This window comes from Diabrotica virgifera, chromosome 1, assembly GCF_917563875.1.
Source record: "Diabrotica virgifera virgifera chromosome 1, PGI_DIABVI_V3a".
Taxonomy (NCBI): Eukaryota; Metazoa; Arthropoda; class Insecta; order Coleoptera; family Chrysomelidae; genus Diabrotica; species Diabrotica virgifera.
The window spans coordinates 161816455-161833162 of NC_065443.1; the positions used below are offsets into that span (position 1 = coordinate 161816455).

Consider the following 16708-nt stretch of genomic DNA (forward strand, 5'->3'; position numbering starts at 1 on the left):
AAAAATATTTTTTTTACAAAAATCTATTTTGTTATTCATATTATTATTATTGATCGTAGAAACAGTTAAAGTTCATTTTAATAAATAACTGATTTTTATTAGATAGTTATTTATTGAAGATAATTTATTTATTAAAGTATACCTTAACTTTTTCTATGATTGATAACAATAGTATGATTAAAATCATGGATTTTTGGGAAAAAATTATTTTTTCAAAAATTGTTTAAACAAATTAGACTGTTTATTAATTAATAAATGTCTAGACAAATTGCATATTTGTAATGTACAGAAAAATTACATACGAATTAAAAAAGAACGACCAAAATATATTCAGTAGATCCCGAGATATAGAAAATAATAGTAGTTTTAAGTTGCATTTTTTAGTTTTTGAACTCGTGCATTTGTCGGCTCCCAGCTCCCCTTCACTTACCACGACTAGTCACCAATTGAACTACATTTTTATAAATTCATGTGAAATGCCAGCTTTTATAATATGTAAATTGATTTTTCTACGGACAATATTTTTAAAGTTATTCTAAATGTTTATAAACTATAAAATTTGACATTGGGATTTTTGACTATATTAGATAATTTTTTTATCTTTTTTTAGTACATTTTGTTAGCATCAGTTTTCTACTTTCACTTGGCATACACAGAATTGCCCTATCTTCCTTATTTTCTGTCTTATCTTATTGCAAATAAAGGTCTTTGGGATAAACAAATACAATAACTCTTAAACTAATTAATGGATCGGTCTTAAATTTTGAAGGTTTGTAATTACGCCAATACCCACCTTTGGGTGAAAGACTGAAGTTCTAATGTAGTTTTAGTAAAAGTAATTAACAAATAACGATTTTCACTTATTTTGCAGTTTGCGTAGCAACAAATTAACTTTTTAACTTTCAGAAATCGGCATTTTAAAAGTTTTTCAATGTTCTAAAAAACTGAATTTTGTGATTTTATGTCAATTATTTAGCTTTTGAATGGAGTGCCAAAAATCGAAAAAATCGCGATTTTTGCACTAAATTGTTAATAATTAAAAAACGGACGCGAACTCTAGGCAGGAAACAGGTAGGTTTTCTTCCTACAGGTCTACAATAACTAAAAAAGTAGTCAGCTACCTGGATCTTTGAGTGTCCCGAACATGGTCTATTTCTAGCTTATTACCCTGGAGCTTTGTAGTCTCTAAATTCGACGAAAAGATATTTTTGTTGGTTTCGACAGTTTTGGTCAAGAGTGGTGAAACTATACAGAGCTTTTACTATTCCGAAACCATTACGAAAGCCGAACTGTCGATTACTCATATCCGCTTCACACTTTCTGAATATTCTTGCATGTATAATCTTTAAAAATGTTTCTAGTTTGGCACTGGAATAAAGGTCAATAGTCCAATAGTCCAATAGGCTAACCTCTAGCTATCTCACCAGATTTGTACCTATATTTATTAAAGAGGATAGTTATTACGCTTAAATTTTTTTCATCTATAAGTTTTTTTTTGTTTTATGGCATAGACTTGGGTGTCAATTAGCCAGTCACAATTTTTTGTTTTCTATTCATACATAAAGAAGGCAATGAGTGAGGTCCTTAGAGTTCCATAGCAAACTCTTCCACAGCTCTCTACTCAGTTCAAAAGCTGCAGCTGGCCGCTATGTACTGTCCAAGTTGCTCACCACATTTTTCCATTATACATCTTCTTCTTCTTCTTTTTTCATATGTACATAATATATCAAATTATCAGGATTAAAAGTTTAGAGGTTAATTTTAGTTTCACAGATAAATTTCATTAAACAATCATATATATTTTTGCTATTCAGAGACAATAGATGGGATACATTGAAAGGTGGAAAAACATTACATTTTATTAAATCTTCGATTAAATTATAGGTGTATGGAATGTATTTTGTGCACTCAAAGAAAGTGTGATTCAAATCACCCACCTTCTGACATTCAGTACAAAGATTTGAATCAAAAACTTTAATTCTTGATAGATGTAGAGGGAAACAAGCATGTTCAAACTTCATTCTAATTAATGTTGTTATATATCTTCGAGGTACTACATAATTTTTAAACCAATATATATTTGGAACAGAAGGTTGAATCCAGTGATGTGGGAGAGAGGGGATATGACATAAGAGATGCTCTCGTGTTTACTAAATGGGACCACTTGATTTGACACTTTTGGGAAAGGCAATATGGCGGCGGGCAGGTTTCTTATGTTATGCGCTGTGAGCTGGTACGTAGAGGGGATATTTACAAATTCGCGAGCGCCAGTAGTGACAAGTCTGTAAACCTTTACCGGAAATTTGACATAAATGTCAAAGTGATTAATCTAAAATTAAAATTAAAATTAAAAACATTAATTATAAAAAATATTAGTTGGTCAAAGCTGTGGTATATATTTTTACCTTAAATATACTTACGTTTTAAATACTGAATTTAAGATTTTTAATGTTCTATTAATCTATTAATCTATTAATCTTAGCGCCATCTACACGATAATTGTGAAAGTATCCGAAGTAAAAAATTCATATTTTGTCAATAGAACGTCAAAATGTTTAGCAAAATCTTAAAAAAATCAATTACAATTTAATTACTTTTTTGCGTTGTAAATATTTAGCAATAACAATTAAATAATAAATTTAAAAATTACCGGTGAAAGTTGAATTAGTAGTCCGCTAGGAGCGACACCAGCGAAGCTCACAGCGTATACGTGGAATATATGTTGCTAATTAATTATTAAAATTATTAATTATATATATTTATATAATATAATACAATTTTATAATTATATACTTTATATAGAACAGAATATACTGCTAAAGAGTTGTTCCGCCATATTGCCTTCCCCATTTAGCCCGTGAAAGCGATCCCATTTACTTCACCTCATGTCACATCCCCTCCCTCCCACATCACTGGTTGAATCAGTGAATACTGAGATTTGGATTGTTTACAAAGAGCTCGCCATGATTGACTCCACTGATTTTTAACTCTATAACTTTAATCAGCTCGATGTGAACTTCAGCTGGGCTAGGAGCTTTACCGAATTCGGAGTTGTTTATAGAATGTTGGACTTCATTTTAATATTATTGGAGCTAATTTCACAAAAATATTTGAAGACAGAACGTTAGAGATATAGTCGGTTCGATAAACTCAGACACAACTGCCTAGTGATTTTAGTACGTATTTTTTTTTTGCCAATTTTGCCAAAATTGGCAAAATTACTAACGATTTAATAATTATTAACTATTTAGTAATTATTTATTTGCCAATTTTAACAAATTGGCAAAATTACTTACTAAAATCAGTACCCAATTGCGTCTGAGTTTAGCGAACCGACTATATCTGTGTATTTCATCTAATCTCTAAAATCACGTAATCCTCATCTAATCTAATCTAGAGAAAAAAAATAAAAAATAAATAAACCAAATAATATATGTAATTACCTACTAGCTCCAGAATTAATTAGTTAATTAATTTAATTAATTAAAATTCATATAAATTAATTAAAAGTAATTAATCATTTTTAATCATTTACAGGTCTGTGATGAATATAAAAAATCAGAATGTAAAACTTGGGGAAATGGTCGGGACTGGAACTTTCCAAAGCCAAGAGAAGGTGGATGGGTACGAATCTGGCCTTTTGCATTAGAAGTTCAAAACAAACAAAGTAACGGCAATAATAATAGTAACCAGATAAAAAATATGGTAAACAAAGTAAGTCCTTTTAAGAAGTTCTTTAAAGGCGAAATACGTTATGAAGTTATTAATTCCACACACGTCTATAACACATTTTAAATTTATGACAGCTAACAGTTACCTATATATCAATACTAGCTTTTTCTTTTTTTTTTTTTGTTTTCTTATGTTTGTACTGCGTTGCAAACGAAAGCTGTTCAGCTCTATATCTGCAGACTTACCTATTACTTATAATGCTGATATTTGCAATTTATTATTTCTCTATTTAATTTTTCGGGAAAAGTACAAAATTTCCGAAAACTGTTTTATTTTTGGTTTGATTCTTAATATCGTTGAAATACAAATACAAGTTTTGTTTGGTATTATCACCACATTTGTCAGTTACTATTCGTCAATATCGTCATGTATCTTGCGAAACTAAGTTGATAGAACGCGTGGAGCCCCATACATGGCACCACCTTATTTTAAGCCTGTCAACTATAGGGTCGATTGAAAGAAATGCTTTCTCGAGAAAGTAAAAATACATGATAAGAAATAAATGATAAAATTATTAACACTTGTAATATTATTAGAAATGATCTGAGGTGATCACACCTACCTCCAAGCTGATGACACCTACATCGAAGGAGTTCACACCTTGGAGGTAGGCTACACTTATAGATTAAAACTTACAAAATTATATTTTAGGTCATAAAATTTACGAAGAAAGCCAAGGAACTAGCCAAGAAACATCCTGTGGCATCTGAATGTCAACTCAGCGAATTTTTACAAGCAGAAATGGATATGACTGGTGATATATGGATTCCTCCGGTTTAAGTGTTTATCACAGCATACAATTGGACCTATATAAGTTTATTTACGGTACACTATAAAATTCTATCAATGCCAATATTTCTGCTTTTTTTATCTAGTCAAACAAAAACCGCTTTAAAAAGCGGGTAATCCTAAAGCGGCAAGATGTAGGTACACTTTTTATAATCAGAACATCATCAAAAATATGTAGACCAATATACTGTGACCATGTGTTCTAGTGAACAGAATTTTAATTAAACCCTTAACTACTGACGTAAATGTTTTAGGACTTAGACTCTGACCTGCAGTATGTCATACCGTTGCATTCTTCTTCTTCTTCTACGGCACTACAGCCCAAATTAAGCCTTGGCCTCCTGTATTTTTTGCCTCCACCCTTGCTTGTCTGTGGCTGCTCTTCTCCATACACGGACCCCGAAAAGGGCTTGTGCGTCGCTGTTTACTGTGTCTTCCCAGCGTTTTCTTGGCATTAAAACCGGTCTTTTCCCCTGCATTCTAGCATTCAGGGCTTTTTTTGGTAGCCTATCCTCTCCCGATCTTATCACATGTCCGGCCCATTGCAATCTTTGTATTCTAATGAAGTGTGACAGGGGTGCTTCCTTATAAAGTTGATAAAGTTTGTTGTATCGACTTCTGAAAATTCCGTTTTCCATCACAGGTCCTAGTATTCTCCTCAGTACTTTCCTTTCGAATGTATCGAGTTTGTTTTTGGATGTTTCTTTCAGGACCCAGGCTTCACTGCCATAGCATGTTATTTGTATTTGTATTTGGGTGGACACTTTTAGACCGAAATATATGGGAGAGGGCAAACTAAGCTCTGTTTGCCTGCGATATTCTCTTCCGTATTTCCCCGTCTTCTGATCGGTCGGCATATATTTCTACTCCCAGGTAAGTAAACTTTCCAACCGTTTCAATGTCATCTTCATGTATAATGTTTTGTGGGACTATATTTCTTCTCGCCTGAATCACTATTTTTGTTTTTTCTGTGTTAATTTCAAGACCTGGCATTTTTGTTTGTGTTTTTAACTCTGCGTATGTTGCCTGGGTTCCTGTTGATGTTCTACTCATAATATTAATATCATCGGCATAAGCGACCAATTGAACCGTTCGGTTGGTCAGTAAGTTTCCTCGTCCAGTTTGCATTTGCCTAACCGCATAATCCAGTGCCAGGTTAAACAATGTTGGGGCCAGCCCATCTCCCTGCTTTATACCCTGCGAAATTTTGAAAAAGTCTGTCCGGTGGTTTTGTATTCGTACACATGCCTGAGTTGCATCCATTGTGGATTTAATGAGTCTTATTAGCTTGTGTGGTATTGCTAATTCAGCCCATATATAGTATAGTTTGTTCCTTTTGACTGAGTCGTATGCCTGTTTGAAGTCTACAAACACGTTGTGAACATCAATATCGTGTTCCCATGATTTGCTCAAGATCTGTTTGACTGTAAATATTTGATCCAGTGTCGATCTTCCCCGTCGGAAGCCCGTCTGATAATCTCCAATAATATTTTCTGTTAGTGGTTGGAGCCGCTGGTTTATAATATACCTGAGGACTTTATATGCTGTACATAGTAGAGAGATTCCACGGTAGTTTTTGCACTGGAGTTTGTCTCCTTTTTTATAGATCGGGCATACTATACTTTTCTTCCAGTCGTCGGGTATTTTTTCTTCTTGTCATATGTCTTTGATGAGCCCGTGGATGTGACTTGCTAGGTGGTCGCCACCTACCTTATACAGTTCTGCTGGTATTTCGTCAACTCCCGGAGCTTTATTGTTTTTCTAGGCCTTAGTAGCTTCGAGAACTCCCTCTATAGAGTTGGAGCTTCTACTCCATTTTTCTTCTACATCTATTAGGAGCTTCTACTCCATTACCTACTTCATTCTCTTCTACGTAGTTCATACCCATTTCATCTTCCATGTCTACTTGTGTTCCGTTGCCTATTCTCCTTTATATTCAATATGGATTTGTCTTATAACACCGTATTTGTTTTTTACTTCAATTACGGAATGATTCTTCACACTGCTGTAGAATAAGATATTGCTCCAAATAAAGTAAACTTTATTTTTCCAAGAATATTATGAACGCATGCAATTAATTAAGAAAATGGTAAAGGTTCTTACAAAATCCTTTATAAATTGAGTTACAAAAAAACCTTGAGTCTTGGTGACTCAAAAATAGTAAAATGGTGCTTTCCACTTGAAGATAGCACAACTGCATGAAATTTCTGGCACAATAATAGCGAAAGAATACATTGGACTGCTTTTAACTATGGAAAGGTAAACACTGACATGCGGTACGTAATACCGCAAGAAAACTTTACGTCAACGTACATAGCTCAAAGATTAAACCATACTAAAACTGCAGCAGTTGAGAGCTGGTACAATTACACACCACTTAAAGTTCAATAAATGGTGTCCTAGAAATATTTTATAAAACACGTTCTACAACAAATTTTATTTTCGGCAAAGTATGACATACCGCATGTCAGTGGTTAAGGGTTAAATAAAAATATTTAAAAAAAAGGTACAAGAATTTATTCAAAATTGCTGTAGAAGATATTGTATGTTATACAATGCTCAGAATTAAGGGCATAAAAAAGTGAATCAATCATTTGGATCGCTCAAACATATAAGATGTAAAATTCTTTAATTTGACAACTTCAACTACATCTTTTTCACCATTAAAGTAAATGATATAATTGAAGAACTTATAGAAAATTGAGCAGGATAGGATGCTGTGATACTGTGCAAATCTAAATTAGATATAATTACAAAAAATTCCGAATAAAGCCAAATCACATAATAATGCCGTAAATGGTAACTTGTATAGGTCAAATATTTATTTCCCAAATATTTTTTGTTTCGCCTTTAACTGCCTACGCAATGCCAAAATAATTGTTAAAACCCTTTGATATATGAAATATTTGCCTCCGCGAATATTTGATCTGTTTAAGTTTATAATTAATAAATTTAATATAACTACCAATTTTCCAGTTTTATCTGCTTACTCTGAGTCGATTTTACGTTGTATACAGAAAATTTAACCAAATTCTCATCACCAAAGATAACAAATTTTGAGAAAATAAAGTGTGTTATTAGGAGCCAGCTAGATCACCGTATCCTTTTCAATTCTGATGGGCAAACCCAAGTATTTCTTATGTATAGTTGTGCCAGCAAACTAAGAGAGTCTATGGAAATGTGTACTTAAATAAACTAGAGATTATTCCATAAAACAGGTAGATCCTTTGTTAATAGAATTTCACACCTTGAAGAATAGCACCCCGCTAAGCTAGATATTAATGACTCTTTTATATATAGTTCTGCTGAGCGGGATACCATTGTTCGAGTTGTGAAATTACATAAACAAAGGTTTAATTTTATAAAACAGGTAGATTCATTGTTCATGGAATTTCTCAACGCTGACAATAGAACCCCGCTTAGCTGAATATTAATGACTCTCTTAGACCGATGCCACATTATGCGTTTTGACCGGATGCGGTGAAAACGCATCCGTTTCCAACGCAGCCGGACAGACCTGTCACACTATGCGTTTAGTCTGGTGCAGTTTGTAAGCGCGTACCGATGACTCAAAACGCATCCGTTTCCAACGCAACCGGACCGATTTTTCACACTATGCGTTTTCACCGGATGCGGCGGAAACGCATCCGATCAAAACGCATGTCAGATTATGCGCAAGTCGGGCGTCGTTGTCAAAATACAAAATAATACTAAATAAACAAAAATGTTTTTGCTTAGTAAAAAATTCTTCTAATAATTTATTTAATCTGACTCATTTATATAGGCAATTCAGGCATGTATTATACATTTTAAATAGAAGACTTAAAAATGATATTGCCAATATTGATGAGTTGCATTCCTGGGACGACTTTACTAAAAGATAGTTCATTCGATTACATGAAATCAACCCCAACTCAAGAATATCCGCCACAAAAAAGCATAGCATGTGATCCGTCTTTAAAAAGACAGCAAATGCAACGATGGCAGTAAAATTCTCGCGCTAGAGATTCCATAGTAAATCACGAGGGAAAACCAGGAAAAAACCTCGTGATACTATCCCGACATCGTAAGTATTTGGGCTTACATTTAGTTTACTCTCAAAACTAATACCAAATTCTGACTTTGATGTATGTATGCTATTTTAAATTATAAATAATATTAATAATACATAGATATTATATAAATAAAACTAAAATATAAAATATGTACTAACTCGATATGTTAACATAGGCGTAACAAGGGGGGTTTTGGGGGTTATAACCCCCCCCCCATTGGGATGGACTTTGAGCTCTTTACGCTTAACACCATACCCCTCAGAGACCTTCCAGTAGTTGTAACCCCCCCCCCTTTCCAGTAGTTGTAACCCTCCCTTAGGATCATCCTGGTTACGCCTATGTATGTTAATGACTTACTAATCGTGGTATTTTCTTTCTATTAACTTCCTCTTTTAGTATGGGCGTCGAAACGTTAATAAATTCATTATTTTGGTAAAATTGTGGCTTATTTCCCATTTAAAATAGTTCATTAGTTACATCATGGTACTAAAAGTCTGTTTTAGGAAGCATTAAAATTAATACTTTTTGGAGCTTCAGAGTGTCATTATCTATATAATATTCATATAAAAGTGGATGAAGTTCTTTTTCGAACGCGAACCTTTTCATTGTGAGCCGATCTTGCGAATCAAAGCGCGCTATTATTATATCTTCATCTTGGCCAAAAATAAACTTACGCACATTTTGCTAAGCTCAGAATGTTCCTTTTGAGTTTGTATCTCATTACTATTAATTAAAATGTGAATGTTATTGCCCAAATTGGCTTAAATCCCTTATAAACCAATTAATGTACAAATGGTTTAAGAAAATTATAACTCAAAAACTCAAACGGGTATAACTTTAATACAAATAAAGGTAAAATAATTTAACAAATACTGTTTGAAAGTCTATGAATTATGCTTTCAAATAACACTACGTAAAGCTCATTTATATTCACAGAAGCCGAGTGACCATCGAAAAAGCTTCGAAAAATAAATTTTCAATTTGCAATATGCACTAATTTTACAATATCTTGAGTTGTAACTATGTCTTTGATTTAAGTTTAGTAAACGCCATTTTCCTTGTCTTTTGTCACCCACGAAATTCTTAGTCAGCAGAAAAAAATACATAGAAATACATTTGATTTTGCTCATTTGAATTAAAAGGCCACGTTGACCTTTATTTGGAGCCTAGACTATGTGGACTTTATTAGATTTATGCTAAAGCATCGAATCTAGTTCCGTTTTAATGTAAAATTCAGATAAGACAACGCAAAACTAACTCGTTAAATGTTATGAATGTTTTTATTGTTCCGTCCGATGTTTGTGAATATTATGCAAACTTAGGCTTGTGGTAAAAATTTAAATATATTAATGTTCGTCCATTAGAAAATAGTTTTATTTCGAACCTTCTCCCAAAGTTATCTAGAGATGAGCATTGAGGGTCTAGGGATCAAAGGTATTAGAATATTGATTAGGTATTTTAGAAAGGAACCACAACGTAAACGGGATTTTATTGTTTTATATAGTCAATGTACCTCTAAATATCAAAAAACCCGCGGAGAGCTACCATTTAAAGGGGTGCCTTTTTGAGAAAGGGGTGAATTAGTCCCTAGACACAAGGCGAATTAGGGTGAGTTCTATGCACTTTTGGTACAAACAAGTCTACAGGAAAATTGTTCAAGGTTAAATTTACTATCAAAATATCATATTTTAAAGTCAAAAATATTTTTTTTACAAAAATATATTCAAAAGAAAAGCAAGAAAATAACACGAAAGATAGCAATTTTGTTTTTTGCCCAATAACTTTTTTCCATGATATAATTTTATAAGTATAGGTATAGCTGCACAGAAAGAAAAACTTCCAACCTTCCAAAACTTCCAAAAAAAAAATCCACAACGTGGATAATAAGGACAGGACTAAGGATATGACAAGGTATCGTTTGTAAACCTTTTTATTGTTTTTGTAAACAGAATCTCTTATACCTATTGTCTACAAGGTATCCATCATTTAATTTTTTTATTTTAATAAAAAGTTGATTTATTTTATAATAATGTTTTTTGATTGATAATATTATTATCTGATCCTTTTCTCTTGTTCCTAAATAATATTAAACTGAGAACACTATATGGTAAATCATGTTATATTTATATTTATGTATATACGTATTATGTACAAGAAAAAAGTCATAATGAGAAATTTAAAAAATAATCATTAAAAGTATAAAATCTTGAAAAAGCATAACTTGACTAAAAATAGTCATACAACCCTAAATACAGTAGACCATTTTAAAAGTAATGACTTCTCTTCCTACTGAATGTACCATTGCATATACCTTTTTTTTGGATTGAGGTGGAACGCTCTTAGCAGACTAGGGAAGGTGTCCCTAGTACTGTTGGACTCGGACAGGAGAGGAGAACACGCCAGGACCCACAGACCAGAGTATGATCCATGCGTCCCGCATGATCCCCAAAACCAGCCGCCTACCAACTAAAACCACCCCCTCTTCCGACCCGGAATATTCTTCCGACCCGGACGTGTTCTTTAGAGAACGATACATGGGAACATTCCGCGCTGTCTAGGATATAAGTTAGAAACATGTGTGTCCTATGTATCTGCCTAAGAGCGGCAGGAATAGGCGGATGTTATTTTCCTGAAGTGGAAAGTGGGCTAAGCATCTATCGGGAAGTGATAGGACTTAGATGTATTAAGGATCAAGATTAGGTCTCTACATAATATGATCGAACGTGCTTTTTTTATTATTATTTTTTTTATTTATTTATATTTTTTTTATTTATTTATTTATTTTTTATTTATATGACGATGATGAGGAAACCCCCTTATCCGTTTTGCTCTGCGCGCTCGAGTATCGTCCTTTCTTTAATTATATTAGTTACGACGTCAATTATGTATTCGTAGCTGTTTCTATTTTCTAACGCGAGGTTTAATATGTTGTCCGGACCTATATCTCCGAATCGGTTTCTGAGCCTGGCCTGCCCGCGAGCGTAGACGCTGCACCGAAAAACGCAGTGCTCCGCGTCCTTCCTCACGCGGCAGGTCAGGCACAGGTCATCGTTAGCCTTCCCGATGCGGTGTGTGAACGCTCGGAACGAACCATGTCCCGTTAGAAATTGTGTGAAATAAAAGTTGGTCCTCTTGAACTTGCAAGCGAACCACGACTTCACATTCGGGATTAATCTCTTCGTCCACTGGGTCTCATTGTGTTCCGCCTCCCATTCCGCCTGCCAGTCCGCCAGAAGCCGTTCTCTGACGACCGCTCTTGCTTCCGGCAATTGACCGTTCGGTGTTTTGTAGAGGGACGTACGTTACCTTGCTAGCAGGTGGATAGGAGGGACGCCCACGATTACTTGCAGAGCCGTGGTTGATACCGTCCGGTATGCACTGCATACGTTCAGCAGAGGCTTCCTCTGCGCCTTGTTTAACACATCTTTATATTTTTGGTACCTTAGAGCCTCGATCCAGACCGGTGCCCCGTAGAGAAGGGTCGACCGTACAATATTGAGGTACAGTCTCCTCTTGGCACTACCAGGCCCTCCGATGTTTGGTGTTATTCTCCGGAAGGCTGCGGTTTGTGCCTCGGCCTTCCCTACCACCCTTGTGAGGTGTTTGGAGAACCTGAGTCGTTGCTCGAGGTCTATTCCCAGATATTTGGCGCAAGAGGAAGGTTTGACCCCGTTGTTTCCGAAGCGAAACAACAGGTCGGGTCCGCCTCTCGGTGACTTAAGGACCACCACCTCTGTCTTGGCGCTTGCAAGCTCAAGATCGTTTTCAGTCATCCAAGCGCTCACACGACCGAAACATCGCCCCGCTACCTCTACTAACTCCCGATAATCGTCGTGAGTTATAAGGATTGCCAAGTCGTCCGCGTACGCGACCGCTTCGCAAGACCGCCCATAACGCAACTTAAGAACTCCGTCGTAAAGAATATTCCAGAGTGACCCCTGGGGGACGCCGGCCGAAAGCTTAATGTTATCGTTGTTATCGATTTTTAGGAGCCTGTTGGACAGATAGCTCTTTATTATATTAATAAGATAGGTGGGCAGATTGAGGGCTTCCATCTTGCTGATGATATTCCCCCAGTTCGCCGAGATGAACGCGTTTTTACGTCGAACATTATTAGTACGGCCCATCTCCTCTTAGTATTTCTCACGTTTTCCGTGATGTGCCTGACAGCGTCTACCGCCGATCTCGTCTTCCTAAAGCTATATTGCCTATTTGAGATGGCATTCGCGGCATCTAACTCTGCTTGTAAGCGGTTCTTGACTATATTCTCATATAGTTTGCCTAGGCAGTCTAGGAGACAGATCGGTCGATAGGCGCTGGCCTCTTGCGGATCTTTACCGGGTTTCGGTATAAGGGTGAGGGCGCCCATTTCAGTTCATCAGGGAAAACCTGGGACACGAGGAGCTGGGACAGTGACGATCTAACTAGCTCAGGCTGCGCCGCTACCGCAATCTTGATGGCCTCCGGCGGCACACGATCAGGTCCCGGCGACCTCCCCACCTTTATAGCTTCTACCGCCCTGGAGAGTTCCAGAGAGGTGATGGCTTCCGGGCTCTCACATATGACAGGCACGAACAACAGTTCAGGCTTCCTGGGGAAGAGAATGTTGGCAATGTCTCGCTTCCTTACCTCAGTAATTCTATAAGGGCTTCGACTCTCAAGGTTCTGGTGACTATCTTATACGCCCCACCCCATACGTCTTCCTCAAGCGCATCGCACACATTCGTCCAACAGGTGCGCTTGGACCTTCTAATGACTTTATTGAGGTCCTTTTTGGCACTCTTGTACACTTCTCTAGCTATCGGTGTTCTATCCCTCTGTGCGATTCGCCTTAGTCTGAAACATTGCGTGCGTAGGTTTTGAACATCCTCGTTCCACCAATACGGTACCGTATACGATACCTGGCTGCTACTCGTGCTCGCCTTATGCGCGGGTATTATAACACTTCTCAGGCTGGAGAAGTCGGTAACCCTCTCTCGGAAGTCACCGATCTTCTCGTTAAAAGTTGCCCTGTCGAAGGCCATGACCTTTCTGCCGCCACCGGTGCTCCCCCTGGTGCCAACCTCGTAGGAGATGTATTTGTGGAATGTGAAGAGATTTTCATCCAACACATCCCACTTTGAGACCTTACTGGCATACTTGTCTGACACCAGCGTGACGTCGATATGGGTGCGTAAGTCTCCCCTCTCGAAGGTGTGTTTACGACCATTGCGTCAACAGAGGAGATCCACTCATTTCATATCTCCCCTCTACTATCGTTCCTAGGGGAACCCCATCGAACGGAACCCCATCGAACGGATTTAGCGTTAATGTCTCCGGCGATAATGAAATTTTTCTCTACCAGGGCCATTCCCGTGACGCCATCCATCTTATCAAGGTAGGTTGCCATGTTAACATTTGGAGAGATGTAGCAGGCTATTATAGCCACATCAACCAAGTTGATTTTTACTACTCCCTCCTTTCTCGTTATTTTATCGATATTACTGTTCCTGTTGATAAGGTGGATAGCGACATCGCAGAGCGAATCCGATATCCAGCCGAATCTCCTTGCCAGATTCCTGTTCGGCTCTGGGACAATTATCAGATCCGCCCCGATATCCAAGGCCTTCGCATGAACCAGATCGTGCGCCGCCTTGGCTCGCCCGACGTTGCCCTGTAGAATCTTTAGTGAAGTTTTCATTGCAAAAACGGTACAGGGACAGAGCAAACTTATAGTTTTCACTGAGTCTCATCCTCATTACCCGTCGAGGTGGTATCGATGACATTGTTGTCGTCCACCGATAACGATGTCGATTGTTCCATCGGCACGTTTGCCTCCTCTTCTTTTCGTATATTTTGGGAGGGGGACGCGAAAGTCAACATATCTCTGGCGATAGTTTCGTGCGGTCTATCTTCTTCTGTTGAATCCTCCATATCCGCAGGTTGGGTAGCATCGCCGTCTATTTTCCCTTCACTATTTGTACTGGAATGGGGATCCGCTTCTGGGAACACCGCGTGTTGAAAGACGCCGTCATCTGTTTTTGTTTGGCTGCTTAGACTTTGTTGGCTGTTGCTAGTGGAGGCCTCCTGTCCTTTGGCACTTTTCTCTACTCTTGATGGACGAGCGTATGTGGTAGGAGCCTCGTGTATCTTACTCTGATCAGCCTTCCTCGCTCTCTGCAGTGCCTCCTGGAAGGCGGGGCATTTAGCGCTGCCGTGTCTGTGTGCCTTATTGCAGACCGCACAAAACTCCTCCCCCGCACAAGCCTTCATAGCGTGGCCGTGCTTGCCGCAATTAAGGCAGTTCCTTGTGCGGTCAGGACCGTCGCATTTCGTCGAGTCGTGCGAATAGCTCCAGCATCTCTGGCATCGTCTCACGACGTACCTCTTCTCAATCTCACATCGCGCCAGTCCGACTTTCAGATGTCCCAAACTAAGCAAATGGTTTGCCGCCTGTGCACTAAAGACAAAGGTGGCCGTCTTAGTATTATTCCTCATGGAATATTCCCATTGCATATACCTAGAAATGCGTAGAAAAAAGTTGCAGAACAATGTTTGCGAAATAATGAGGAAAATGGCCCAAAAATGCCGTGAGCGGCGAACTTTGAAAAATCCTCTTTCGAAAACTGTAACTCCTAGACTTCTACCAAACGTCATTTTAAATAGGATGGATGGAAGTTATTTTTGGCTGAAGCTATGCCTATAACTATATCTCTGTGAAAAAGATTTATGGGGAAAAAAGAATGTGTGTGTACTTTGTACGCACGTAAGAAGTTATACTTCTATTATATGATTTCAGCGAAATAAAATACTTTCAACAGTTTATTTTTATTTTATTAAATATTAAACTGATTTTAATAGTTTACCACTTTCCAAAAATCCAAAAATTAAAAAAAAAGACAGCAATTGTCCGCATTTGAACCCGGGACTTCTCGATGCGTAGTCGAATCCTGTACCAATGAGGCTACGAAGGCATTGTTTTGACGGTTTCTCGGACATTATGACAAACTACGGTAACAAATAGACTAAGTGAAATATTAAATAAAAATGTTTTAATAATACGTATTACCTTACTCCCGAGGAAAACAAATCCAAAGACACAAAAATTATACCTAATAAATATATTTACTAAAAACACTAATATATTTTTTCCACACCTTTTTTTGGACTGATACATGTAACTTGTGCGCATGTGCGCATGTGCGCAGAATAATAAAAATTCACTCCCTATCGCGCCTAAAAAAGTGTAACTTCAAAAACAAAATTGCTTTCTTTCGTGTTTTTTTCTTGCTTTTCTTTTGAACATATTTTTGTAAAAAAAATATTTTTGACTCTAAAGTGTGATATTTCGATAGTAAATTTAATAGGCCTGGATCTCGCGTGCCAAAAAAAAGTTGATTAATAGCAAGCTGAAAATCTGTTAATAGCTTAACGGTGTCTAGTCGGACAAACGTTGATGCACGGGAACACTGGAACAGGGGAAATTTTAATTGTGAAACAGTTTAAAAATTTGGAAGGTCAAATTACGAAAATGCCCCATGTATTTTGTCGGACAGAACTTCCAATTGATTTGTTACCGTTTCATTAAACTCTCATGCAAAAATCAGACTGCTATTTATCACCAATATAATTCCTGTCATTTGACATGTTCTTTATGTTCCACTCATTAAAATGCCCAGTTGGTGATAATCACCAGTCTGATTTTTCCAAGAGAGTTTATTGAAATGGTAACAAATCAATTGGAAGCTCTGTCCGACAAAATACATGGAACATTTTCGTAGTCTGACGCTCCAAATTTTTAACCTGTTTTATAATGAAAACTTATCCTGTTCCAGTGTTCCCATACATCAAAGTTGGTCCGACTAGACACAGTTAAGTTATTAACAAATTTTTAGCTTGCTATCAATCAACTTTTTTTGGTACGCGGGATCCAGGGTTTACCTACATGGTAGCACTCTGCGGTTTCTTCAAACTTAGAGGTCCATTGACCATATGAGACAATAAAACCTTTTAGCTCTATTATTTTGAACATAATCAATAGCCATTTTATATATTTACTTTTATTTACGAAATTTCGAGCCGAACTCGCGGCATGGCTAGGCTCGAGTCCATCCCTAAATAGGCGGAATGGGACGTTTCGGCGTCGCCGTTTC

The 16708-nt window shown here is 37.1% G+C and overlaps 2 protein-coding genes across 4 annotated transcripts in view; one reads left to right on the top strand and one right to left on the bottom strand.

Annotated features, from left to right (window-relative positions):
• The window catches only part of LOC114332797 (probable tubulin polyglutamylase TTLL2), a 312654-nt gene extending 302710 nt beyond the window's left edge, over positions 1-9944 (top strand). For all 3 annotated transcript variants that reach the window (XM_050645643.1, XM_050645638.1, XM_028282572.2), the window contains 2 exons: positions 3538-3714; positions 4384-9944. In XM_050645643.1, coding sequence (XP_050501600.1) covers positions 3538-3714; positions 4384-4512 — 306 coding nt within the window. In that variant the 3' untranslated portion in view covers positions 4513-9944. The remainder of the gene's footprint in view (positions 1-3537; positions 3715-4383) is intronic.
• Positions 9945-14294: 4350 nt separating this feature from the next.
• LOC126891871 (uncharacterized) lies at positions 14295-15053 on the bottom strand. Its single transcript, XM_050661207.1, has one exon. It carries the CDS (start codon positions 15051-15053, stop codon positions 14295-14297), a length of 759 nt encoding a protein of 252 aa, XP_050517164.1.
• Between the last annotated feature and the right edge of the window lie 1655 nt (positions 15054-16708).